This window comes from Taudactylus pleione, unplaced genomic scaffold, assembly GCF_031769625.1.
Source record: "Taudactylus pleione unplaced genomic scaffold, aTauple2 ptg000699l, whole genome shotgun sequence".
In the NCBI taxonomy this organism is placed as follows: domain Eukaryota; kingdom Metazoa; phylum Chordata; class Amphibia; order Anura; family Myobatrachidae; genus Taudactylus; species Taudactylus pleione.
Window position 1 is genome coordinate 2,589,693 of NW_028285101.1, and position 15,257 is coordinate 2,604,949.

Consider the following 15,257-nt stretch of genomic DNA (forward strand, 5'->3'; position numbering starts at 1 on the left):
GGTGTGAGCATTGTTGGTTGAGACTTTAAAACACATAAGAGTCGTTGGTTCCAGGTCCAGTTTCGGGAAAGTATTTTCCTGCTTTTGTCAGGCTTCTTCCTGGAGCGTTAATAATATACTTACCTGGGAAGGGAGATTCCATAATTACGAAGGTGGTTCTTCCAGGGCGAGGCTCATTCATTGCACTTCGGGTGTACTGACCCCTGCGATTCCCCATATGCTGGAAACTCGACTGCATAATTGTGGTAGTGGGGGGACTGCGTTTGCGCTTTCCCCTGAACAATTTTAGGGCGCCGTCATTCTCTGTTAGGAATTCATAAACTTCAACTTTCTGCCTCTAGCCCCAAGCTAACCCGACCACAGCATAGGCAGGCAGGGTAGCGGTAAGAGGCCGTCCCGCTGCCAATGGTCTTGGATGGGGAATATTAATCGAAAAACGGTAGTTCTCTCTTCGAAGCGGGAGGTTAGCACTCACGTCTGCTTCATGAGGACTGTTGCTTGTTTGAGGACTCTCCTGTTTCATCTCTTAGGCAGGACTAGAGATTAGCGTTTCTTGTCTACTAGGATGAACGTACAAACAGAAAAATACAACCTCACTTGCGCTTATGAGTTGTTCCAAAGGTTCATACAATGTAATGTTAAAGTTGCTCCGATACAGATGATCCACAGTACATGGAAGAAACAATAAAAAAGTACAATAGTGTAATACAGTCACAGGCATGTGTGGTACGATTGAAGGAATGGACGTGCTCACTTCTGCAGCATATGAACTAAACTTGGTACGTTACAGAGAAAATCAGCATGGCCCCTGCGCTGGGATGACACGCTGTTCGTGAAGTGTTCTACTTTTTCATCAGCAGGGAAATGCCTCTTTTCACTACACAGGTGCTATGGTATTATGTGTGAGAGCACAAGTTCTTGATGGCACAGCTTTCACGCGAAGACCTTGCTGAGTTTTACTGTCTTGTTTTCCTTTGTCTCCCCTTGCTTCTTTGGGACAAGGGCGGTTATTCTCCTCTTCTATCCCTAACGGGGACACAGCTCGTAGACACAGATCTTCACCTTACCTAAGGTACCTATGGGACGGTGGGCACAGTAGTGTGTGCCTTCAGCTCCCGTCTGGGACGCCGTATACAATGCTTCGGGACCTGCCCAAGTGATTGCGACCACCATATTGGCTGGTACCCACCACATTCTCCCTTCACATCGGAGGTTGTCTGTCGTTTGGAGTTTATGCTGGGGTGGTTTTATTGTTCAGGTGAGGTAGACGCTAATCTTCGTCTGGGCTCGCTGAAGGGGTCAAATTTGTCTCTTATCTCTCTTTTCCAGCATGGGTTGTCCAGCTATTTGATCCTCTGCGAGGTGTTATCTCCATCTCTCTTGTACTGCCTCTGCCTCATGTCCTCTGGACTTATTGAGTCTTCTACGGCCTATCCCTTCTGCTGGTTGCAATCCCCATATTCTATGGGCCTCATGTTGGGTCCTGGACAATTGTTCTGTCCTTGGCTCTGGACTTCCTGTGTTCTCTGGTTGGAGAGGTCTGTGGAATTTTCTATTATTGTATAGATATATGTATGATTATACATATCTCTATGTAACGTTTGATGGCCACCAGTGCTTGGTTTCATGACAGCGGCTGTTGCATCTTCTTTTTTACTAATCTGGTCGTGGTTTTCTCGTGTGTTGTACACGTGTTACTTCCCAGCTCCTATGGATTCTTGCTGGGTTCTTGATACCAATAGTCGAGGGGTCGGCTAGTTATCATCGCTTCCCACCCGGAAGGTTCGCTTTCAGATGTCCCCAGTGTCTTCACTCCAGTGTCCCCTAGTGGATGAAGGAGAAAATAGGATTTTGGTAAATCCATTTCTCCGATTCCACAGGGGACACTGGACGCCCGCCCAGCATCGCTCCTTGCCTCTTTGTTTGGTTTCTTCTAGTTCTATTGCAATTGTTTGCATTATATGTTTGTGTGACTGCATGTGTTCCCTGCAGTGGGTCACTCTGTTCTCCTTCAGTCGGTCTTGTTCCGTTCTGTGGACTTATCCTGCTCTTGATCTTCCTGTTGTCCTCCGTCTCTTCTAGGGCTTAGTTTCTTAACTGTGGTTGATGGGACATGGAGGGCTGATGGGGCATAGAGGGGGAGGAGCCAGTTACACTTCTGAATTATTTAAAGTGCCAGGCTCTACTCTACAACCATCTATACCCCAGTGTCTTCAACTCCAGTGTCGCCTATGGAATTGGAGAAATGGATTCACCGGTAAGTACCACTCACGATGATGCGCGTACTCGTGGGTCGTTCATCATCTCGACAGATCTGTCCTGCTCCAGGAAAGATCTCTCGATTTCGCCCACAATCCGGCGGCATATCGTTCAGTGTGTATGCCTGAACGATATGTTGTTCAGATCTGCATAATGCTGCATGCACGGATCAGGGAGATCCATGATGCATGCATTAAGTCACAGATGCCCGCACTGATCAGTGCGATCTATGTGACAAGCACCTGTGATAAGACACAGATGCATGGATGGTTCAGTAGCGCTGCTAATTCAACACGGCAAGGCAATCCTATTAGCTGCAAAGTGCCGTCCGATGGCGGCACTTATTGTGGATATTTCTTCTTCAGGGCCCATAGGGCTCCACAGGGAGACTATGGGGGCTGTAGGTGGGACTTGGAGGATCGGACACCAACAGCAAAGCTTTTTCAATCCCAGGATGCTTCGGTCCTTCCCACTATACCCCGCCCACAGCCTGAGGGCAACTCCGTTTTGTTGGTGTCTGGCAGGAGCTGGATCACTGTTTTAACAGTGGAGCTGATATTAAGCTTATTTTTATGATTTATCTTTCATTTAATTTACTTCAAGAGCAGCAGCGCAAGACAGTCCTTTGGACGTCTGCACTGCTGCTCCATCCCCCCCCTGTGGCGCCGTAACACCAGCCCTCTGCTAGGTACTCCCGGCGGGTCTCTGAGAGGGACCTAGCTAGCAAGGCACCCCTGACTGCAGCCGGGATTCAAGGGGATGCTTACAGGGCCCTGGGCCCATCTTGCCTCCGGTCTTGGGAGACAGACAGGAGGCGCTGATGTGGACACCGGTTCGTCCGAGACTCTACTAGACCACCAGGCCAATGAAAGCACTGGCGCAGGGCACAATTTAAGGCCACGGGACCCGGTGGTTTAATGTCTGCTCAGAGGAGAAGGTGCTCTCCCTGCAGCCACTCCCCCAGCTCAGGGCGCCATTCCACTACGGTCTTGCTGCTCTTCCCTCACCCTCCGCCCCCTCTAAGACTTTCTGCAGCCATTATCTGCATTCAGGTCTCTCGGAATGCTAGGTCCAGCCTCCCTGTATACCGCTCCCAAGGGCCAGGTTATACAGTGCTATATCCTACCAGCCACTGCGGTCTGTGTAGTTGATTTTTGTGCTCACTGCAGTTATATTGCATATTCTACAGTGTATGTGACTTGTGCTAGCACTGCTGTCTGTTTCCTGTTTTTTCATAACAGTCAGCTTTTATCTTTCCCTTTATTCCACTATAACATTGGCATACTGAGGTGAGGGCTATCACACCTGCTGTTGCTCACTACACTGTGCCATATTGCACATACATCTGAGTTGCTCACTGCACTGTTCCATATTTTTCTTACAGCTATGTCTGGCAGAGGCAAGAACAACAAGCAGCCTGCTGCTCCTACTCTGGTGTCTTGTAAGTCCTGCTCAGCGGGTTTAGCTTCAGAGGACCTCATTCAGGATGGTCTTTGTGCATCTTGTTATACTGCCCCGGGCCCATCAGCACCTGTGTCCTCTCCTCAGGACCTACGCTGGGCTACGTTTTCACAGGTGCTGGCAAAAATAGCTGTCCCTGTGGTAGCTCCCCCTATGGAATGGCCACAACAGGTACCCCTTGCAAATCCTTTGCCTGGGTAGACGTACTTTCTACCTCAGTGCAGAGTCTGGCGGATACCTCTACAACATTTCAACAATTGCTGCAAAAGGAGAGACCCTTACCTAGTAAACCTACTAAGCGTGCTGTTATCTTCGCAGTCCACCCAGCTATCAGATTCTGATTTATCATGTGGGGAGGCAGAAGATGCAGACCTCTCTCACTCTGACTCCCCCTCGGGAGACGAGGAACCTCCTTCAAAATTGAATATTCCTGCACTTGTGAGAGCTGTAAAATCTATTCATCAGATAGAAGATGAAGAACCCACTCCTAAGGCAAAAGAGCCACTATTTAAACGACAGAAGGTAGCTTTGCCAGAATTTCCTCACTCTGATCAGTTATCTGATGTCAAGTGGCTCACTGCAAAGACTCTGTTTCTTCTGGCTATAGCATCTGCCCGTAGGGTATCGGTTTTAGAGGCGCTTTCATGTCACTCCTCCTTTTTATTCTTTCATTAGGACAGGGCTGTTCTTAGAACACATCCTGGCTTCCTTCCCAAGGTGGTTTCTCGTTTCCACCTTAATGAGGAAATTGTGGTTCTGGCCTTTCAATCACCAGACCTCTTGGCAGGTGAGTTTTCTTTCTATGTGGTACGTGCTTTGAAGATCTATGTGGACCGTACTAGTTCTATCAGGAAATCAGGCTCCCTCTTTATTTTATATGGAGTCCATAAGAGGGGATGGCCAGCTAACAAACACTCTGGCCAGATGGATTCGCAGACTATCTCACTGGCTTTTACGCAGACTGGCCTTCCTGTGCCATCTACAGTATCTGCTCATTCTACTCGCTCTGTGGATTCCTCGTGGGCAGCCTGCTGTGGCGCCTCTGCTGAACAACTATGCAAGGCGGCTGCGTGGTCTTCTGTCCACACCTTTCTTAGGTTCTATGCCTTTGATACATTTGCCTCTCAGGATGCTTCCTTCAGGTGCCGGGTTCTCTTCTCAGCTCAGGAGCGTCCCTGTCCTTGAACAACTGCTTTGGGACAAACACCATTTTCTACTTCAGGGTCCATAGGGGGTCCACAGGGTTGACCTTGGGGTATAGGTTGGGAACCAAATCCGGGCACCACGCAGTTAAAGCTTTTAGCTCCCAGGATGCACTGGGTCCACTCTCCCTATAACCCCACCCCCAAGCCAGAGGCACCTCAGTTTAAGTTGTGCCCGGCCGGAGTCGGGTCACCGTTTAGTGCAGTGGGGAGCTGATTAGCAGCCCCTAAGCTTTATTTTTTCTAAATACAGAGTTTCTTTATTTTTACTTTGGACTATCAGAGCGGCAGCGTCGGACTGTCCATAGGACGTCTAAGCTGCCGCTCCGTCACCCCGCCGGCGCTGAGACGCCAGTACAGATCTGGGGATCTCAGCGGGACCCCAGAGTCTGTACTAGCCGGACTCTGCGGGCGCCCAGGACTGCTGCCGGATCCACGGGGAGCAGGTAAGGTCGCGGATCACTGCTTGCGGTGATCCGCGCATTTAATATGCAGTCCTGTGCCTCCGGTCTCCGGGGACAGACCGGAGGCGCCGGCAGTGGCGGCGGGCCCCCCATACCCCGTGTGTCCACTAGACCACCAGGGACTTACTGATCGGCGCTGGGAGCCGGCGTCCCGGGAGGTTAATAGCCGGCCAGGGGAGGAAGCTTTCCCTGTTACAGCGGCTCCTCCCCTCAGCTCAGCGCGCCTTTCAGTATTATAGTCTGGCGTCGCTGAGCTGCTTCCTCCGCGGGCCACTCTTCTTCTGAGGTCTCCAGCGGCCATTTTCTTGTGGTGCAGCAGCAGAGCTCCGGAGATGGCAGTGAGTCCAGTCCCCCTGCGTACCTCACCATCAGGTCAGTGTACACAGCGCTGTAGCCTTCCCAGACACTGAATCTGGGTAAGTTGAATGCAGTGTAATAGTGCAGTATCTTATATGACATGTTTATGTATATATCTGCATGGTATGTGACTTATGCTAGTGCTGACTGTCTGTATTTAATTCTCTCACCTGTCAGTGTATATCTATCCCTTTTCTTTATCTGCCCTAATACAGCTGTACTTGGGGTGGTTCTGTGACCTCACATTTATATACTTGTTAATATTTGTGAGGTTTGTCACATACTGTTGCGTGCTGCACGTTGCCATATTTTAGATGGAACTGTGTGTTGCATACGCTGAAAATGGGTCCCTGCAGCTAATTTTTGGCATCAGTCAGGACCAGTATAGCGCTGCTTAATATTTCCGCCAAGAGGGTTGGTCAGATATGTCTGACCAGGAGATAGAGCATTATACTACACCCATTTTTCCTAGCCTGCAAGCCATGTGCTGCAGGTGTTAGTGCGGAGGATTTGACTCATAAAGGGTGGTTCTGTATGTGACGTCATCTGGTGCCGGCCCCTTTCACGACCCCCTTGGGAGGTTTGTTTTCTCGGGATCCTCTCAATTGCGGATTGCCGGGTGGGCCCCATTGTTGTACCTCACTTGGGGTTACTCCACCATACTGCCCTTTTCATCTCAGGGTATCTCGCAGTTTCTTGCACTCTTCCCCTGTGACACAGACTATCGCTCCCTGCAGGGGTTTTTCGCAGTATATGAATTCCCCCTGGTGCCACAATAGTCTGTCATGCCCCTTGCAGGGATTACCACAACAGCCACCCTGGGTGGTGTCGTTTTCTACGAAACGCAAATTGGCGTGGTTGACGCCCTGTGGTTACTTCCCAGTTGGCTCTGCATGTACTGGATACTGTTTTGGGCTCTTTCCCTCTTACGGGTGGAAGCCTATTTCAGGTATTATTATCCCTGCTTTAGGGCTGGTAGCAGGTCCATTCTGGTTAGAGTGAATGTTGACCTGCACCTGTATCATACACCCTCAGTCTTACATGCCTTCGGGTTCCCTGTTGCTGACTAGCGGGTGGATCGCATAGCGGGACTCTGGCTGTTGCCAGATAGGAGGTGTTACAACAGTGTTTGGCCTCCTGTCCCAAATTCCCTGAGGGTCATCACGAGCCCCTCCTGGGGTGGATGGGCGTGTTACTCGTCTGATTACAGACGTTACTACGCCTCCCATTCCTGCGTGGTCCGTAGGTGGTAACTCTGCCTGAAATCGGTATACTTGCTTTCAGGGGTTGTTACCCATCCTACCATGGCTATAGCATGGTTGGTTAATACTATTGCATATTGGGCTGATGCATTTGTAACATTTTTTCCCCTCCAACACGTCGGGGGTTCAAATGTATTTGGTCGCTCTCGTAATATATGCAGTTGTCATAGGTGGAAATGCCTATATTGGATACCAGTCTCCTAACTTTCAGAGTTCCGGCTGCGACTGTATCCTCCGTAATACCCTATGGCTGCGCTCTGGGGATGCAGAGGTGCAGATACCATCTTTAGGGTTGATCTTGGTTGGTCCTGACCTTGACAAGATTGTAGTAACATTGGCAGTATTACTAACGACAAGTTTACCGCTTTCAGCTATGCCCTCTACAAGGCCTCAGACTAAGTCTGTAAAGTCTTTTTGTCCTCTGGGTCAGCCTAAAGGTCTGTTTCTTCGTAGACTGTCTGCTTCTACAAGGGCCGACATATCCAGTACCGAGCAGGCCTGGACTGCCAGCCGATCCTGCTTCTGAACCTACGGATATCTCTTCAGCCTGACGGGACAGGCCTACAACTGGGAGATACCGATTTTCTCAGTTCGCCCGGTACTAGTGTCAAGTTGCCGTGGCTACGTGGGTAGGAGGGTACGCCCTCTCTTTGCTCAGGCGGCCTCTTTACAAGGGCCTTACAGATCCAGAAAGCTATGCAGTTGTTGCGGTAAGCGGAGCTAATTAGGCCATCCCCACTATCTCAGTGAGGGACTGGTTGTTCTGCTTTCTTTCTGGTGCGGTGGCTGAATGGTCCTCTTTGGCCTATTCTCTGTCTCAATTCCCTGAACCAGTTCCTAAAGCTACCTGGGCTCAGGAGGAAATCCCTATGCTCCATCATACGATGTTTGGAACCTGGGGACTTTAGGGTATCACTGGATATACAGGACGCGTGCCTACGGGTACTTACAGAGACCTTTCCTCAGCATGGGCTGAGGTTTGCTGTATCACAGCAACACTTGCAATTTTTCGGGCTCTGCCTGTTGGGACTGTCCTCAGCCCCACAGGGGTTTACCAGTGTTTTGGATTTTCTGACAGTTCTCCTGTTCAGTATATCCCAATGCTCCTGTACCTGGACGGCCTCCTGCTCTTAGCGGGATCACCGGGGTACTTTACAGCCAGGTCAGGATGACTGTGGCTTCAGGGTGCAGACGTTTAATCAACGGGGAAAAAGTCCTCCCTGCATCCCTCTCTGGGTATTCTTCATCTAGGATCCCTGCTGGATTCTCAGAATCTGAGAATTCTTCTGGCGTAAGACGGAATCTCCACTCTTCCATTAGGAGTACGTGGTTGTCTGCGCAGTCGACATATGTCTTTACACTCTGGGATGCATGGTGGAATGGGCTCAGTTCCATTCCAGACCTTTCCATAATTGGCTCATCTCCAGATGGAACGAGTTTTTTCTGTCGGATCACTGTTCAAACGATGATGCTCTCTCCGGAGGCAAGTCGGTCCCTGTCCGGGTGGCTATGGCCATCTCATCCAGGGTATTCTTTGCTATGGACAGTGTCTGGTTCGCATCCTTTTCAGTGCAGTTGGACGTCTGTCGATTCCACCCTGTCAATTAACTTACTCTGGCATAACTCTTGTTTCCCGGTGAACCTGAAAAGGTTCAGTCCGACAGGGTCAGGACAGTGGATTCCTTTTTAGCAACACTTCGTTGGGTGGCAATGACAGGTATGTCACATATTCGGACATAGTCCGAGGGTCTCCTCCCGACCATCTCGGCAGCGTTCATTTCAGGAGCTCTCCATTGGGAAGCGGGAGTCCTCAGCCGTCACGACGTGCATCCCGGGGACTAGTCTCTTCCCCAAGAGAGGTTTCATCTCCTGGTGAGCAGGGGGGGCCCCCCTGAGGTGACCCTCAGGGCCTTCTGACTTTATCACACTATGGTGTTACAGTCCAGCTCTGAGGATTCTGAAGCAACCTTCAGCGACTCTTTGTCGATGAAGTGGTCCTTTCACTTTGTGTACCTCTGTTCTCCGGTCTCCCTTCTTCCTCGAGGTCTTTGGAAGTGTTTCAATTGAGACGGAGATGCTTTCCTGCTGGTGGCTCCTGATTGCCCCAGATGTCAGGGGTACTTGGATTTTCGGAGTCTCTCCATCGATACTCCATTCCTGATGCTTCGCTGCCCGGACCTGTTGTCTCAGGGTCCTTGGTTTTGCCTTGGACCTGGGTCGTTTGTCTTTGACTGTGTCCCTACAGTGGTCTTACGGCTTCCCTGGCTTTGTCATCGTTGGAATGATTAGAGCACATGGATCAGCTTTTGCTGGGACCTACCACAAACTGTGGCAACCATAAATCTTATGGTATTGTACCTGTCGATACAATCCTCCGGTGTCCAGGATTTCCAGATATTCTGGCATTCCTTCTGGCTGGCTTGGGTTTCACACTTGGCCTGGTCTTCCTGACAATGCGTATCTCTACACTGTCAGTATGGTTAAGATATGGAATTGCTCCACTCTGGTATCCAGTTCATCCTTTGGAGTGTTTTCTGGATTATGCTTCCATTTGTCCTCCCTAGGGACTCCTTGGGAGTTAGTAGTGGTTCTTCGTTCCCTCCGGGGACAGTCAATGGAACCGCTGGTTGTGATAGCCATTACATGGTCTATTGCTTAGGCTCTCTCTTTCTCTCAGGGTGTTTATATCAACCAGGAGAGTGTCTGAATTGGGAGCGTTCTCAGGTGGCTCCCTCTTCTGGAGGGCATCATGTCAGGGTGTGAGTTGCTCTCGCCCTGTGTTTCTTCTTAGTGGTTTTCAGGTTCCATTTTATTCTGGAACTTATGGTACGGCCATTCTGTCCCCAGTCCTCTCGGCTGGTGTGGCCTTATTGACTGTGGTCCGGCCTCTTTGGATTTATGTGATCCGTTCAGGTTCCTTACGGAAATCGGACTCCTTATTGGTGGTCTGAGATTTCTGGTTATCACAGGAAAGGATGGCCGGCCTATAACCAAATGTTGGTGGATGGCCTCGTAGGTCTTCCTCAGGGGCCTACCCATGGGTAGGCCTTTCTGTTGTTGATGCTTGTTTTTTCTCGGGCCATGTAACCCTCGTGGGCGGCTCGCTGTGGCGCCTCGGCTGTTTTGCCTTACTAGGTGGCCACGTGGTCTTCTGTCCACACCTTTTTAAGGTTCTAGGCATTGGTTTCCTTTGCCTCTCAGGATGCTTCCTTTTTGGCGACGGATTCTCCTCTCAGCACAGGAGCGTCCCCACCCTTGGTTGAACTGCTTTGGGACATCCCCAAGGTCAACCCTGTGGACCCCCTATGGACCCTGAAGTAGAAAACAAGAGATATGGTAAGAACTTACCTTTGTTATCTCTGTTTCTACGAAGTCCATAGGGTCCACAGGGTGCCCGCCCTGACGCACCTGGCTTCATATGGGCTTGGGGCTGGTCACCGGTTTTCCGTCTCCCATTTCTGTGAGTATGGTTATTGAGTGTTCCAGTTTTCTCTCTCTCTTTCTCTCCTCCTCCGGCCTTTGGCTACTTACAAACTGAGGTGCCTCTGGCTTGGGGGTGGGGTTATAGGGAGAGTGGACCCAGTGCATCCTGGGAGCTAAGAGCTTTAACTGCGTGGTGCCCGGATTTGGTTCCCAACCTATACCCCAAGGTCAACCCTGTGGACCCTATGGACTTCGTAGAAACAGAGATAACAAAGGTAAGTTCTTACCATATCTCTTGTTGTCTCCCTATGTAGCCCTACGGACACTGAAGAAAAAAAGGAGAGTTATGGTAACTCTTACCCTTGTTAACTCTTTCTTCGAAGTCCATAGGGTCCACAGGGCACATGCCCAGACGCTCCTGGCTTCTATGGGTTTCTTCTCTTGGTTACTTGTTTCCTTCTCTCCTATCCTGCTCCTGCCTTGGGCTTGTTAACAAAACTGAGTTGCCGTCAGGCTGTGTGCAGGGTATAGGGGGGAAGGACCGGAGCATCCTGGGATTGAAAAAGCTTTGCTGTTAGGTCCTCCAAGTCCCACCTACACCTCCCATTGTTTCCCTGTGGACCCTATAGACTTCGAAGAAAGAGAGTTAACAAGGGTAAGTTTTACGATAACACTCCTTTTTTCAGGACCTGATGTGTCCTGAAAAATAATCCACGATAATGCCATTTTTTCACCACCTAAATGGCGAGAACACATTGGTCTGTGAGCTTATTGTTCTGAACCAAGTCCCCATATTTTTAGTCAAAAATAGAGATTTTGCCCATTTTATCACCTGCCTCTGAGGTGGTGAAAACTTTTTGGCGGTTTCCGCCTATGGAGTTTTCTCACATGCAAAAACTCCACCAACTGGACAGCGCGACATGCGCATATGCGCAAGAAATTTGCACCGGCGAACGCTTATTGTCAAACGCAACTTTTGCATCTAATTGAATACATCCCTTAGTGTGAAAAGTGACACATCAATTAATGAATCAGTAACCGGAAAGTACAGATAAGCCCTGGTTACATGCAGATTGTTACTATTGCTGTACACTGACTCTTTATCCTGTTCCTCCTGAGACATCATGCTAATTGCCTACAAATTCACTCAGTTAACATATACATTTCCACCTATGAAAATCTTTTCCTAATGTGGCCCTTCACCTAGCCAGAGCCACGGGTTACTGCTCCATACAGTTATTTTTCCTGTAACTAATGGCCATGTGTGCTGTAGTGGGAAGGTGTGTTTAGGAGAACCAATACAAGCTGTACTCTTATCTCCGCTTTATGATTGGTACTTCTGCTTAAACCCAGCAGTGCTTTGTAAAAAAACATGACTAAACAAGCTATTCAAAGGGTATCTGTCTTCTATACACTAGTTTTAACCCCCTGTATGTTGTGGGTAATTGATGTTTCTTGTTTCTGTACAGGACCCATCACTCCTCAAGGAACAGGCTTCCTGGCTGTCCAGTCTGTCAGCAGCACCACAGTGAGTGAATTGCTTGACCTTTTACGAGTGTTAATTACCACTATATAGATTTCAGGGGGAAAATTATGTTGCGTTCTTTATATTTATTTCTAATCAAGAAGGGATTCAGCATGTTTGACCTGGCACTACTAGAACTCATAAGCTTTTATTGCCGCTGCAGTGCAGTCAACCAGGTTTCTTCTCTCCCACAGGCGGATTTTCGGATAGCTGCTACAGGCGTTGTGCTAGATCTGGACAAATCTATCTCCGCAGTGAAAAAGTTAAAACTGATTGGCTATCCCTGCAAAATCTACAAGAATACCGCTTTTATAAAGGTAATTTATTTTACAACTTCTATAAAAGTATCATATTTGATGTCTGCTTTAAAAATTAGCACGACATTTGTTAGCAAAATTAGCACAATGCTTTGTTACTTGTCATTTACAAAAGCATTTTTGTGTTTGAACTGTGAAGTTATGTAACTTAGTTCTCTTAAAAGATTTCTTCAAAGTTGTGATTTGTTTATTAATTTACATATACGTTTTACTTTAAACATACAGTATGTATTAAACTTATTACAAGCTTTTTTTCTTTTTCTTCTTCTTTTTGTAAACTCACCAGGGGATGTTTTCCTCTATCCTGGAAGTGGCCAAGTTTGAAGGGGCCTCAGTGCGCACAGTGAGCGGCATCCGTGGGCAGATAAAGAAAGCCCTACGGACACCTGAGGGGGCGTTTCGGGCGACATTTGAGGACAAACTACTAATGAGTGGTGAGGATTCATTTAAACAACCGGGATGGGTTTACTATGACTGTATAGACGTTATAGTAGATGAGCTTCCCAGCTCTTTATTCTTTGTGTTAAACGTACAGTTATTCTTAGTGTATTTCAGCTAGTCGCCACATGTCATACTCTTTGGGTGTGTACTTTGCACAGCTTAATGAATCAGATGACCCACATGTGTGTTCCCCTGCTCCCCTATCACTAATGGGTGCTCTCCAATTTGGTACAAAGAACAGATTTCCTCACAGCTGCAAATCTGAGCATGAAAAGATTGCCTTCCAGTACTGGGCATTTACATCATGCCCTAAAAAAAGTGCTAAGCTTCTTTGATAACATACCAAAGGCTATTTCTTATCTAGTTAGCATGGTCATTTGGGAAATTATGATATATACTGTAAGATGGTGTATGTGACATGAAGACTCACATGTGTGCGCTTAAAAACCCTCTTTCCTTTATAAATGTTTCCTTTTAGATTTGTGGGAATCATATTGTTTGTTTTTTTTTGTTATACCCACTTTTATTTTCAGATATTGTGTTTCTGCGAACCTGGTACTCAGTTACTGTGCCCACTTTCTATAACCCTGTCACCTCGCTTCTGAAACCTGTGGGGCAGAAGGACACCTGGACTGGCATGAAGACCATGGGGCAGCTGAAGTATGAGCTTGGCATCAGAAAGAAACCACCTAAAGATTCCCTGTACAAGGTGTGTGAGAGAGAGATGTATAGTTATAAATAGATACAATGCTGACAATTAAATGTTTTCTGTTTTTTTCTATAATCTGTACTTCTCTTGCAGCCCATTGTGAGACAAGAGAGACACTTTAATCCAATCCACATTCCCAAAGCTCTGCAGAAAGCCTTGCCATTTAAGAGTAAGCCCAAAATGATGGATAAGAAGGGTAAGGTGACCAGAGACATGAAGCGGCCAGCTGTTATTCGGGAGCCTCACGAGCGGAAGGTAGGCACAACTACCATGTGGTCACTGTTCTTAGAAAGGTTCGTTTTCAAGGGTTTGAGCGTTGACATCTGGAACATCAAAGCAGAAGCATAGTGATTTCTTATTATAAATAGGGTACAATGTTTATTGTGTGTGTTCTGCATCCCGTAGATATCTGCTCTTCTCACTGCTCTGGGTACAGTGAATAACTACAAGAAGTTGAAGGCCAAGACGAAGCGCAAACAGCAGCGTAAGGAGTTTGTACACCACAAGCAGAAAGAGGAGGAGCAGAAGCTGAAGAAACAGAAGGAGGCACGGAAAAAGCTATTCCGTGTAATTGGACAAAAAGAAAAGAAAAAGCAGAAGTCAAGTCTCAAAGGCAATAAGGAGCCAAGTTGATAGCACTGACCTCTGCATATGTACAGGTGAATGTAAATATTGCTGCAGGATTTTTATTAGAAAGCTCCCCGAAGTCAGCAATTACTTGGTATGCGCCTATTATGTGGCTTTTTTTTTTTTTAATACAGTAGATTTTTAAACCTAAAATGTTTTCAGAACACAACGGATTAAGTATCAGGCCTTTTTAAATGCCTTTTGGGCAATTTTCCATTCTTGCAAGTTCTGTTAGTACATTTGTAAATGAAAGCTGCTGTTATATACAGACCATATATACAAAAATTAAAGACATTTATCTTCTCTACTTGCTTTGTTCTCTCAATTCCACAATGGAGGCTATGTAACAGAAGACGTGTTATTATTCTTTTACATTTTTTGTTTTCAATACATTGTTTAATGTGCTATTTTGATTCTACATTACTGATAGTGTTAAAAATGCACAATGTGTAAATATAAACTATATTTGAAATATTAATTTCTGGGAAATATACGGTGGTGGTTTGTAAACCTTTCCTTGATTTCTTCTTCGTCCACTAGGGGACACTGGGGGTATAGACTGGTGAGTAGGGTACTTTAAACTGGGACAAAAAAAAGACCTGTCTGAATCCACCCAGTGCTATCTAATGCTGGGCAAATATTGGCCCGATATTCAGCTGATCGGGCTGATAATTTAACAGTGTATTTCCCCGACCAAGCAATAATTATTGGTATGTAGGACGTGCAAAAGGAGCAGGCCACAGTCTATGGAAATTATTTAACCTTGTTTCTTCTCCCTCCTATGGTTCTGTCCATTCCTTCCTTCCACATATGCTTATATTCTGATTTGTAAAACATCTAAGGCTTAGGTACACACGTAAAGATTTTCTGTCCAACCATCCAACTAGTTGATTGGTTGGAATGAAAATCTGGTAACGTATGGGAGTAACTGATGATCATCAATTTGCTCCTAAATGCCAGAAACAGGATGAAAATGGTCATCAGACAAGTTTATTAAATGTTTGATCTAAACAATTTGTTCAAACAACAGTTTTTAGTCCATTTTCCAGCGTTTGGGAGCAAATTGCTGATTTTCGTTTGGTTTCAAACCTTACCAGATTTTCATTCCAACCAATCAACTAGTTGGCTGGTTGGACAGATAATCTTTAGATGTGTATGCAGCATTAGACTGTTGATCACCCATTGGAGAAGTTGGAGAAGAGAGTACATT

General features: G+C 47.2%; 1 protein-coding gene and 2 non-coding genes across 3 annotated transcripts in view; all 3 read left to right on the plus strand.

Annotated features, from left to right (window-relative positions):
• Positions 1 to 14,355, plus strand: part of BMS1 (BMS1 ribosome biogenesis factor) — a 62,524-nt gene extending 48,169 nt beyond the window's left edge. The window contains exons 18-23 of the mRNA XM_088456351.1: positions 11,898 to 11,956; positions 12,148 to 12,270; positions 12,557 to 12,704; positions 13,245 to 13,420; positions 13,514 to 13,675; positions 13,826 to 14,355. Coding sequence (XP_088312477.1) covers positions 11,898 to 11,956; positions 12,148 to 12,270; positions 12,557 to 12,704; positions 13,245 to 13,420; positions 13,514 to 13,675; positions 13,826 to 14,053 — 896 coding nt within the window. The 3' untranslated portion in view covers positions 14,054 to 14,355. The remainder of the gene's footprint in view (positions 1 to 11,897; positions 11,957 to 12,147; positions 12,271 to 12,556; positions 12,705 to 13,244; positions 13,421 to 13,513; positions 13,676 to 13,825) is intronic.
• LOC148477698 (U1 spliceosomal RNA) lies at positions 116 to 278 on the plus strand. Its single transcript, XR_015872486.1, has one exon. It is a non-coding gene; the product is annotated as a U1 spliceosomal RNA (small nuclear RNA).
• Positions 747 to 852, plus strand: LOC148477699 (U6 spliceosomal RNA). The gene has a single exon (XR_015872487.1). It is a non-coding gene; the product is annotated as a U6 spliceosomal RNA (small nuclear RNA).
• Positions 14,356 to 15,257: the final 902 nt, after the last annotated feature.